A 12,975-nucleotide genomic window follows, 5' to 3' on the forward strand; every position below is an offset into this window, starting at 1 on the left:
GTACTATCGTATATGTTTCTGTTTTTATAAAAAAATTTAAGTGTGTCTTTGTATTCTTTACTATATTTAAATCCTCACACCCCTATCCTGGCAAGGGGTATTTTTGTAGAAGCTGGTTCTTGACACTGCTGCAAATCCCTTTCAATGAGACACAGGAAGGATGTCTCAGGCAAAGAAACAGAATAGGTTGAATTCATTAATTAATATTAATTGAACTGTTAGTTTTATTAACTCATCTCCAACCTTTATCCTATCATTTCCTCTCATTGTAGATTTCCTACATTGTATTTTCAGGTCCTTTAGCTAAGCTGTAAGCCCACCAAAAACTACACACTCTAAATAATTGCACTAACCTTTAGAATTAAAAGTACAGCTCTACTAATACAGTTCTATCACTATAGAACTCCCAAATAAAACACAAACTCAATTCTGAACTTATAGCCATTTATTAGTAACTTTATCCTGACAAAGTCCTAACTACTCTGTTACATATCATGCTGAGTACTCTAATTTGGTCCTCTCCTTGTTTTGTTTCCCTTTACCACATCTAACACTGCACAAGTTAGTTCTCCTTGCCCTAGTACTACTTATCTCCTTTCATGGTGTTGGACATACAACTCAATATCCACTTACTTTACAAAGAATATTAAAAACAACTTTCTGTGTTCTAGTAGTTTATAATCTGAAAGACAGCAACAGGGTCAAAAGGGACAGTAAAACCCATGCAAATGTAAACAATCCAAGAGACTATGCAATTATTAATATTAACAAGAGGGCTAGAGATATCACTCATTTACTAGAGTGCTTGCATACCATACACAAAGCCCTGGGTTCAGTCCCCAATACTACATAACTGGACTTGAATACACATACCAGATCCCAGGAGGTAGAGATAGGAGAACCAGAAGTTCAAGGCAACTCTGGGCTAAAACAGACGTTATCTCAAAAACCACAAAAATACAATGACATGGGGTTTTGAACCTACGTAATGTGCTGGCTTTGTGGGAGCCTAGCCAGTTTGGATGTTCACCTTCCTAGAAATGGACGGAGAGGGGAGGACCTAGGACTTACCACAGGGCAGGGAACCCTGACTGCTCTTTGGACTGGAGAGGGAGGGGAAGAGGAGTGGGGGGAGGGGGAGAAGGGTGGGAGGAGGGGGAGGGAAATGGGAGGCTGGGAGGAGGTAGAAACTTGTTTTTTTTTCTCCTTTTCTCAATAAAAAAATGGAAAAAAAAACCCACAAAAATAATAGCAAAAGTTCAGAAAAGTTGCTGGATAGTAAACAAATATTGAAAGGCATCTACATCCTTTTATCTTTCAGTTTATTGATTAAAATGTATGCTAGATGAGTGTTCTCCAGCTGAGCTTTATCCCCAATTCCCTTTTACTTTTTATTTTGAGACAGTATCTCACTAAGTTTCCATAGTTGGCCTTGAACTTGTAATCCTTCTGCCTCAGTCCCCTAAATAGCTGGGATTATAGGCCTGTAACACGAGGTCCAATTTAAATTTTTTAAAAAATTTAAAAAAACCTTTAAGGGTTTTCAAAACCTTTAAGAGTAAACTCAAAGCATTTCCACTAATAGCAAGAATAGGCGAGTGCCCACTGTATCTACTCTTACTTGATATAATGCTTGGTGCACTAACTAGAGCATTAAGACAGGACAAAGAAATAAAAGAGAAAGAAATAAGAAAGGAAGAGGTCAAACTGTTTTTATTTGCAGATAAGATGATTCTATACCTAAGAGAATCTAGACACCACCAGAAAAATCCTATAACTGATAAGTACTTTCAGCAAAGCAACAAGATACAAAAATCAGTAGCCTTCCTATACAAAAATAGCTAATATGCTGAGAAAGAAATCAGGAAAATAGCCTTACAATTGTCTCAAAAATAAAGTAAAATGGTACCTTATAGTAAACTTCAATGAGGACTGAAAGACCTCTACAGTAACTTTAAAACACTAAAGAAAGAAATTGAAGAAGATAACAAAAATGGAAACATTCCCCAGGCTAATAAATCAGAAGAATTGATATTGTGAAAATGGCTATACTACCAAAGGTGATATACAGATTCAATGCAATCCCAACATCAAGATTCCATTCCTATTCACAGAATAAGACTCCAATTTCATTTCATTTCAAAGAAATAGAAAGGGGAATCTTAGGATTCATATTTGAAATACAATAAACCTAGGACACCTAAAGTCTCCCCACACAAAAGAATAATACCAGAGCTATCAACATAGCTGATCAAAATTAGCAGAAGCAACACTATGATAAATGAATCCTCTATGCAACCCAATAGGAAAACATGAACATAGTGTCTCTTCTCTGATTACAAGACACCAAATTCAAGATCAAGTCACAGACTAAAAGTTGTCAAGGTCATTAATGTCAAAGCAAGATGAAGAATTATTCCAGAGAGGAGCAGCCTAGAGACTATAATCATAGATTAAATCTTTTTTCTATATAGGGCATAGCTGGAAAAGTTGAATCTGAACTCTCAGGATAAAAGATATGTGAGTTTTTATACTATTTTTGTAACTTTTGTTAATATAAAATATTAAAACTTAACAGAGTACCTGGTATATTATATGCAATGTACAAATATATAAATTCAGTTCTACATTAAAGAAAATATTTAAGGGAAATTAACAATCTCACAGGTACAATTTATATAACCTTTAACACATTCTCCCTAACATCCAACTATATCTCTGTCATTAATCCCTTCGAAAGAGTAAAGCCTGAAGCAGGAATAAACAACGAAGGAAAAGCTGCTCAGTGGGAGAAAGCAGGGCGAGAAAGAAAAAAGAAGAAAAGCAAAAGGCTATATTTGGAAATTTTGATGAGCTCCAGTAAAGAAAGCAGTCTTTATCCTATTGAATCTCTCATAGCTCCAAATCCTGGTGGAGAAAAATACTAGGACAGTGACACCATTAACTGCATTCAACCTCATCAGAAGGGAAATAAACCCTCATTTTTCTTCTTTGATTATATAGTACAAAATGTTATCAAAATGATTTGACAATAAAAGGATAAGCAAAGAAATCTATGAACTGGTGTCACCTTTTGAAATGCCCTTTCTCATAAAGAACAAGGGAAGCAAATTGTTTTAAAGATCAGCTAAAAACGTAGAAATGATCTCAAACAGAGTCTCCAAAAGGTTCCAGGCAGCAGTGATAACTCTTTGTGGACTTGATACAGCATATTTTCAAACTCTCGGAGAATCAGGGCAGAACATTCGCTCACCATTTCAGGCAGCCTCATCAGCATATCTTTACAACGTAATGCGCACAGAGATGCTTTCCTGAAATCCCCTTGAGCAACAGCCTAAGAAAGAGGACATCAACAATTGGTTAAATGGCAAGATAATTGTCTCACACTGAAGTTGGGAATATTGCTCAGTGATAGAACACTTCTAATATGGTCTAGGTTTAATTAACTAAAACAGAAGAAAGAGAAGGGGTGGGGAAGAGAGAGGAAGGGAGCAGGAAAGAAGAGAAGAACATTTTTGACAACCAAAACTTCCATCAGTGTCAAGAATTCAGAGAAAAGTTACATTTTCCTATACAGCATTTAGCAATGATAAAGAAACTTCTCTGAAATCATATTCTGACAAATCAATAAAGTATTATACATTATCCTAATGGATCAAGATTCTTAGATTTAGAAGAGCTCTAAGGTTGGATTTGAACTGTTGCTCAGCAATAGATTATACCTATTGTTACACAAGGATTAAATGCTAGAGTGACCATTATACAATAGACAACAATACAATCAATCTAAATACAGTAAATTATACAAAATGGATCCAGAACAAATTTATACTGCTAATTGGACCCTCTTTGCTGATCAGCAGATAAAAATGTTATAGCTATCAATACTAAGTGACACTCGGTCAAAATTAATTTTTCTTTTTTGATATACTTAATACGTTTCCCACAAAGGTCGAACATTGTGTGATTTCTGGTCTTCCATAACAGGACATATCCTCCTACCTATCCTACCCCTCCCCAAGATTGACTTCTTGCCTGAGGTACATTTTTATCCTGTAATTTTTGCAATTTAAAAAGCATATTTTACATTCCTTTCCTTCTGAGAAAAATTCACAATCTTTTCCTTCAATCCCAGGGCATCATGCATTCTGGGCAAGTGTTCTACCACTGAGCTATACAGCCAGCTTCCCCACAGTCTTAATTATCACATATTGTCATCTACTCATTTTTTTGTTGTACTATGTAATTTCCCCCTTTAAAGCAATTACCCTGCTGCAATGCATCTGTCTATGAATTTGTATTCTCCGCAAAGCTTAAGTTTTCATAAGACAGGTACTACATATTAAACTTACTGATTTTTTTTATCACTAGGGCACAGAGCAGCAATTCACATAGTAACCACCAATTAACTGTTCATCACTCTACATTTGCATCTGATCACATTAATTTTCCTTTTCTAATTTACATTTTATTGTTAGTGTATGTGTAGTGGGGGAATGTGAGTGAGCATATGTGTATATTATTAGTGTATATATAGAGGGGGTATGTGAGTGAGTATGTAGTGGGGGTATGTGAGTGAGCATATGTGTATATTATTAGTGTATATATAGTGGGGGTATTAGTGTATATGTAATGGGGGTATGTGAGTGAGCATATGTATATATTATTAGTGTATATATAGTGGGGGTATGTGAGTGAGCATATGTGTATATTATTACTGTATATGTAATGGGGGTATGTGAGTGAGCATATGTGTATATTATTACTGTATATGTAATGGGGGTATGTGAGTGAGCATATGTGTATATTATTAGTATATATGTAATGGGGGTATGTGAGTGAGCATATGTGTGTATTATTACTGTATATGTAATGAGGGTATGTGAGTGAGCATATGTGTATATTATTACTGTATATGTAATGGGGGTATGTGAGTGAGCATATGTGTATATTATTACTGTATATGTAATGGGGGTATGTGAGTGAGCATATGTGTATATTATTACTGTATATGTAATGAGGGTATGTGAGTGAGCATATGTGTATATTATTACTGTATATGTAATGGGGGTATGTGAGTGAGCATATGTGTTTGTTATTAGTGTATATGTAATGGTGTATGAGTGAGCGTATGTGTATATTATTAGTATATATGTAATGGGGGTATGTGAGTGAGCATATGTGTTTGTTATTAGTGTATATGTAATGGGGTATATGAGTGAGCGTATGTGTATATTATTAGTATATATGTAATGGGGGTATGTGAGTGAGCATATGTGTTTGTTATTAGTGTATATGTAATGGGGTATATGAGTGAGCATATGTGTATATTATTACTGTATATGTAATGGGGGTATGTGAGTGAGCATATGTGTATATTATTACTGTATATGTAATGGGGGTATGTGAGTGAGCATATGTGTATATTATTACTGTATATGTAATGGGGTATGTGAGTGAGCATATGTGTTTGTTATTAGTGTATATGTAATGGGGTATATGAGTGAGCGTATGTGTATATTATTAGTATATATGTAATGGGGGTATGTGAGTGAGCATATGTGTTTGTTATTAGTGTGTATGTAATGGGGTATATGAGTGAGCATATGTGTATATTATTAGTATATATGTAATGGGGGTATGTGAGTGAGCATATGTGTATATTATTAGTATATATGTAATGGGGGGTATGTGAGTGAGCATATGTGTATATTATTAGTATATATGTAATGGGGGTATGTGAGTGAGCATATGTGACAGTGTTTGTATGGAGGTCAGAGGATAAGTCAGTTCTCTACTCCCTTTATGGGTCCCAGGTATGGAACTCACATTACCAGGCTTGCAAGACAAACACATTTACCAACTAAGACATCTTGCTGCTCCCCTAGATTAATTTTATCTCTTTCAATCTGTAGCTCTCTCTTCTTTATCCACCTCCTCCACTCTGCTTCTCCCTGACTTTTGACAATTCACCTATAAGAATTTCATATATATTCTATCTTGAAATAAAATAACTTTCCATTGACCATGGGAATCTACAACCCAAATTTCCTGCTCTTTTCCTCTTTTTTGTTCTTTCTATCCTTCTTCCTTTGTGTTTACTCCTCCCTCCCTTTTTTTCTCATTGTTAAATACTCTGGCATAATGCACTGCACTAATTGTTCTCAAATTTTAACATCCAATAAAATCATTTACAAGCCTTGTCAAAATGAAGATTGTTGGCCCTACCCTCAGAATATGCAATTTCTTGATGTGAATTTCTGACTATTTTCCAAATGATGTAGATGCTGTTGGTCCAGGAACCACAAACCACACTCGGAAAATCACATCTGTAGACCAATTCTATCCTTTTGGTCTCAGTAACACTTGAACTGAAAAATTATTAAAGACTTGGGTTGGTGAGATGGTTAGAGGTAAAGGCACTTGGTGCTCTTGCAAAGTACCTAAATTTGGTTCCCAGAATTCACATCAGGCAGCTTAAAATCACCTGTAACCCCAGCTCCAGGGGATTCAATGCCACCTTCTGCCCTCCATGGGCACCCACACACATGTGGCATGCACAGGTGCATGGGCACACACACTCACAATCAAAAATATCTTTTTAGTTTTCAAAAACTTTAAGCTATTTTATCTCAATTAATATTTACCAATAGTATGAATTAAAACAAAAAATGTTATTTATTTTAAAAATAACAAAAAAACTGGGTGTGATGACATGTAACTTTAATCCCAAAACTCAGAAGGCAGAGCAGGTGAATATCTATGAGTTCCAGGCCAGCCTGGTCTATATAGCAAGTTCCAGAATAGATAGGGCTACATAGAGTGATCATGTCCCAAATAAGTAAGTAAGTAAGTAAATAAATAAATAAATAAATAAAGCGAAGCATCTGGATGTAGCAGTGTCCACATGTAATCGCAGCATTGCACTCCTAAACTGAGGCTGCAAGACTGGCATGGGTTTTGGCAATCCTAGGCTACGAGTGAATTAAAGGCAAGCATGGGCTACATCGCATTGCCTTGCCTCAAGTTTACATATTAACACTGTTATAAAAAGCAAGCTAAATTATTCCAAAACAAAAAAGTAGTGGAAAGTATCATTTTATATCTTTACAGATCTATTTAATTTGTAGCATTACATGATGCCTGGATTCTTCTTTCTATATTATGCTTATGATTGAGTATATGAAGAAAATTTAATTTAATACATGCATGTAGTTTGAAAAGTCTTTTCAGATATTTGTGGAAATTCTTCTATACAATACCAAAATTCAAGCTTATTAAATCTTTCATCATTTGCTTACATTAAGAACCTTAAGTCTACTTACATTTTCAATCAATCTTTAACCAATAGATGTTTTCATAAAAAAGAACATAAAATGGTAATTTAAAAAAACTTCACATTTAAAATGCAAATGTTAGTATACAGTGACATAATACATAAGAAACAATCAAAAGAAGGCTGGTGAAATGGCTCAGTGGGAAAATAACTTATCTCACAAGCTTAATGACCTGAGTTAAATCCCAGAACCCATAGTGGAAGGAGAAAACTGATTCCCAAAAGTTTTACTCTGACCTCTGCACATGCGCACACACACACAAATCATACACACACTAAAAACAGTAAATATATTTTAATCCGCAGAGAAGATAATAAGTTAAAGATAATTTTGCAATCTCCACAAATTTGAAGCAAAGCATTAGATGTGTGGGGATAAAATCTGTGTGGCTAAAGGAGATGGGAGTAGCATGAACAGTAAAAAGGAACAACAATTATAACTAGATGGTAACCAGAAAATTCAATTTTATATCTGAAACAAAACATAAAGCACTTGACAATATAGTAAAGAAGTGGGGTTTTCAGCAAAAAAGAAAAGGAAAGCCTTGATGAGCTCCACAGGCACACAATCTGGCAATCTGCAAAATTACAGTTCAAGCTAAATGATCTGCAATCAGGCAGCAGGCAGAATGACAACGGGTTCCCTGTATTTTCTAGCTCATTCACTGATGCTGCAAGAGGGAATCATCTAAGAGAAGTCTCACAGTCAAATCACTATCAGAAGAGCAGAATCCCCTACAGTTCTATAATTCCTACCCCCAAATGCATTCTGCTCTCCACTGGGTAAGGGAATAACCACCTAGAGAATCGGTGTGGGCCCAGAAAACAGCTTGTGACTTAGACAAAGACTTGTGGGGATGGGGCTCAGATCTACTTGGACAGGAAGTATAGGCCACATAAAGAGAAAAAATAACAAAGGCAGATAACATTTGGGAATTGCAGTCTAGCAACAGGCAACAGTAGGGCAGGGAGAAAAAGGCAAAGATTAGCATATAAAAGAAGCCAGTTGACCTAAAGACTAGAAACTGATGGCCCATTTCTAATCCCAGAACTGCTCTCTCAATAAACTGCTTTATTTTTACAACTATCAAATTTTTGTCTAATTTTTTTTGTTAGGAAACACAAGAACCTGTAAATCTTAAGTATACGGGTGACCTTTGGACTATGACCCATACATGTAACAGTCTGACCTCTAGGAAGAGATAAATAACTAGTTTTGTGTGGGTCTGTGAGGGCTGGGATTGCTAGAACAAGGCTGGCATGGCCAGGGTACCAAGAACTACTCAGTGCCCTATAACTTGCCCTACAAGTGTGGGCTGTTTTGCTGCGGTGGTTTCCACACTGAGAGTAACAGAGAAATTTAACAGGAATACAGAAAACTCAGGTATTTTCCACACCCACATTCTCAAGAACAGAGATTCTGGTATGAGGGACCATCCGACCAAGTAGTCCTCTGGCTCAGTTGGTGGGACCATTTTGAAGGCTGTGCCTGTACTTCCCACATTGGCAAGCCTGGACAGAAAAACTTACTGGCAAGAATTCAGCCCAGGAATGGCATGGTGGTAGGAAAGGCAAGGTAGAACTCAGCTTACAAATTGCCCTTTCTGGGCTATCTTGTCAGGACTTCAGAAAGAAAATCACTCAGTGTTCCCCTGCCAATAAGTAAACTGCAAAGAGCAAGCCTAAGGGGGCAACTTTATCCTGTATTTCCTCAGGAAGGCTTATGCTGGATCCCAGTTTAAGTTTATAGTCCATTATAGCAAAGAAGGCATACTGGTGACAGTAGCTGTCAACTATGGCACAGAGCATGAAATAGAAGATCACAAATCAACAATAAAGATTTAACTAGTGAAAAGTCCAGGTGGTGGTGGCACACAACTTTAACCCCAGCACTCGGGGACAGAGGCAAGCTAATCTCTGCGAATTCAAGGCCAGCCCAGTTAAAAAAGAAGTCTGAATAGAACAAAACAAAATTGAAATTCAGAGCAAATACCAAATTTCTCAGTTTCTTGTTAAGTATCTAGAGCTCTTGGGAACAAACTTTTATTTTTGCCAATTTTTTCACAACCACACTCTCAACTGCGTGACCATATATACAGTCATTACTCACAGATTTAAAAGCTGGGCTCTAAAAGAACAAGACCAACACAATGTATACACATTTTAAAAGGGTTATTATATTGGTCTACATGCCAGAGGTGGCTTGTTCAATGCTGTCTGTAAGAAGAAGAGGCAAAGAAGCCAGTAGCTGCTTGGTTCAAGAAGTTGGATACCTCAGCAGTATCAATTTGACGCTGAAGTCTGGGCATTTCCTGCAGAGTCACTGATATTGATTTCACGTTGGAAGGCAGTGGACAATCTTGGTAGCAGTGATCTACAAACTTGCTCAGGAAGATGACAAGAAAGCAGGTGCATGCGCACTGCATTTCCTCAGACTTCTTCACATCTGGTCTGTAGACTGCGCTATCCGAGTTAAAAGCCAGTCTTCCCTCTTGGTTATCCTCTCTGGAAAAACCCTTAGACAGTCCTAGGAGAGATGTCTCTGAGATGAGTGAATTAGTTTGCTTTCTGTTGCTGTGATAAAGGACGTGACCTTTACATTTAATTTGGAGAGAAAGGAGTTTCTCTTACCTTACATACTTACAAGCCCTTCATGAAGGGAATTAGGGAAAGAACCTAGGGCAAGAAGTTGAAGCCAAGAACTAAAGCAGAGTCAGTGGAAAAATGTTGTTTAATGGCTTGTTTTCCACAACTTCCTAGGCCTGCTTTCTTATACCACTCAGGACCAGCAGCTCAGGAGTAGCACTGCCCACAGTAAGCTGGATGGTCCCATATCCACCATTAATCAAGAAAATGCCCGCCCAGACTTGCCTACAGGCAATCTGATGAAGGCATCTTCTCGACTGAGGTTCTCCCAAGATAACTATAGCTGTGTCAAGATTGAAAAAAAAAAAAACTAGTCGGGAAATTTGACCTCGTGATATCTTGACATAACAATACATTACTATTAAATCATAACTTTTCCTTTCTTGTTTATCCCCGTGATCTTATATTAATCTCACAATACAGAACATAGTACAATTTTAAAATCCCCAGTCTTCAAAATATTCAAACACTTTAAGTTCAGTCTCTTTAAAATATCCAATCTCAGTTGCAGGGTTGGTGAAGATCTTCTCCCAGTCAGTGGGTTGTCTTTTTGTCTTAGTGACAGTGTCCTTTGCTTTACAGAAGCTTCTCAGCCTCAGGAAGTCCCATTTATTCAATGATGCCCTTAGTGTCTGTGCTGCTGGGGTTATACACAGGAAGTGGTCTCCTGTGTGATCTGAACAGAGAATTCTCAACAGAAGAACTTCAAATGGCCAAAAGACACTTAAGGTCATGCTCAACTTCCTTAGCGATCAGGGAAATGCAAATCAAGACAACTTTAAGATACCACCTTACACCTGTCAGAATGGCTAAAATAAAAAACACCAATGATAGCCTTTGCTGGAGAGGTTGTGGAGAAAGGGGTACACTCACCCATTGCTGGTGGGAATGCAAACTTGTGCAACCACTCTGGAAAGCAGTGTTTCGGTTTCTCAGGAAATTCGGGATCAACCTACCCCTGGATCCAGCAATACCACTCTTGGGAATATACCCAAGAGAGGCCCTAGCATACAACAAAAGTATATGCTCAACTATGTTCATGGCAGCATTGTTTGTAATAGCCAGAACCTGGAAACAACCTAGATGCCCTTCAACGGAAGAATGGATGAAGAAAGTATGGAATATATACATATTAGAGTATTACTCAGCAGTAAAAAACAAGGACTTCTTGAATTTTGCATACAAATGGATGGAAATAGAAAACACTATCCTGAGTGAGGTAAGCCAGACCCAAAAAGAGGAACATGGGATGTACTCACTCATATTTGGTTTCTAGCCATAAATAAAGGACATTGAGCCTATAATTCATGTTCCTAGAGAAGCTAAATAAGGTGAATCCAAAGACAAACACATAGGCATCCTCAGGAATATTAACCTTCATCAGGCGATGAAAGGAGACAGAGACAGAGACCCACACGGGAGCACCGGACAGAAATCTCAAGGTCCAAATCAGGAGCAGAAGGAGACGGAGCACGAGCAAAGAACTCAGGACCACGAGGGGTGCACCCACACACTAAGACAATGGGGATGTTCTATTGGGATCTCACCAAGGCCAGCTGGCCTAGGTCTGAAAAAGCATGGGATAAATCCGGACTAGCTGAACATAGCGGACAATGAGGAATACTGAGAATTCAAGAACAATTGCAGTGGGTCTCTGATCCTACTGCACGTACTGGCTTTGTGGGAGCCTAGGCAGTTTGAATGCTCACCTTACGAGACCTGGATAGAGGTGGGCAGTCCTTGGGCTTCCCACAGGTCAGGGAACCCTGATTGCTCTTCGAGCAGATGGGGGGGGACTTGATCGGGGGAGGGGAAGGGAAATGGGAAGCGGTTGTGGGGACGAGGCAGAAATCCTTAATAAATAAATAAATTAAAAAAAAATATCTAATCTCTCTTTTTGCATCTCAGATGTATTTATTGATGCCACATCACAAGTGGTACTTGAACAAGTTTACAGCAATGCTCCATGCTCCCATGTAACATAGCTCACTTAACTTTAGCCAAGAGACAGCTCATCTTTGCTGGACTCAAGCAGTGGGTTACTTCTTTTATCAGCACTCCCAATTTTATAACCTATGAAGGTTATCAACTCCATTGCTACCCAAATGTTCTGGTAAGGTTGAGGAAAGTAGTGTCTCATGGGGTCTCAGACATTGTTAATAAGGCTATGAAGCACTCTCATCAGAACCAAAGCTATATGCTATACTGGATCCCATAACATAACTGGGAAAGGTCCAATTCTTAAGTTTTGATTGAGGGGTGAATTTTTTTCTGTTTTGTTTTTGTTTTGTTTTGAGGAAGGGTGTTCTCAATGTGTATCACTGTCTATCCTGCAACTCAACAAATATAGACTAGGCTGGCCTTGACCTCACATAGATCTACCTGCCTCTGCTTCCCAAGTGCTGGAATTAAAAATGTAGGCCACCATGTCCGGCATCCAATGTCTCTTTAAAAGTTCAAAGTCTCACCAGGCAGTGGTGGTGCACACTTTTAATCCCAGCACTTGGGAGGCAGAGGCAGGCAGATATCTGTGAGTTCGAGGCCAGCCTGGTCTACAAGATCTAATCCCAGGACAGGTTCCAAAGCCACAGAGAAACGCTGTCTCGAAAAAAAAAAAAAGTTCAAAGTCTCTCAACTGTGGGCTCCTACAAAATCAAAAATAAGCCACATACTTCTTATTCCAAGAGAAAAGAACCAGACACACTTATAATTAAATCAAAGCAAAACCAAAAACCTAACAGTGTGAATAGCTCAGTAACCAATGTCTGAAACTCAGTCTTCTGGGATACAAAGGGTTTGGGAAGCTCCATCTCTCTGGATCTGCCCTACACACACACACACACAAACACATAACTTGTCTCATAGGTTCAGGCCACCTCCACATCTACTGCTGTCCTTGGTGATCACCCTGCAGTCCTGGCATTTAAAATATGCTGGGGTCTTTGCTGCAACTGGGTTGCACCTTCACCAGTGGCCTCTCCTGGCCCCTTTTC

At 38.1% G+C, this 12,975-nt stretch overlaps 1 protein-coding gene across 1 annotated transcript in view; it reads right to left on the bottom strand.

Moving 5' to 3' along the window:
• LOC121443313 (testis-expressed protein 11-like) overlaps positions 1 to 12,975 on the bottom strand; it is a gene marked incomplete at its 5' end in the record, with an annotated part of 312,932 nt that overhangs the window by 267,676 nt on the left and 32,281 nt on the right. The window contains 1 exon segment of the mRNA XM_041645021.1: positions 3,254 to 3,334. Within this exon segment, the coding sequence (XP_041500955.1) occupies positions 3,254 to 3,334 (81 nt within the window).

This window comes from Microtus oregoni, unplaced genomic scaffold, assembly GCF_018167655.1.
Source record: "Microtus oregoni isolate MIOR12 unplaced genomic scaffold, Mior012 000104F_ref0000108, whole genome shotgun sequence".
Lineage (NCBI taxonomy): Eukaryota > Metazoa > Chordata > Mammalia > Rodentia > Cricetidae > Microtus > Microtus oregoni.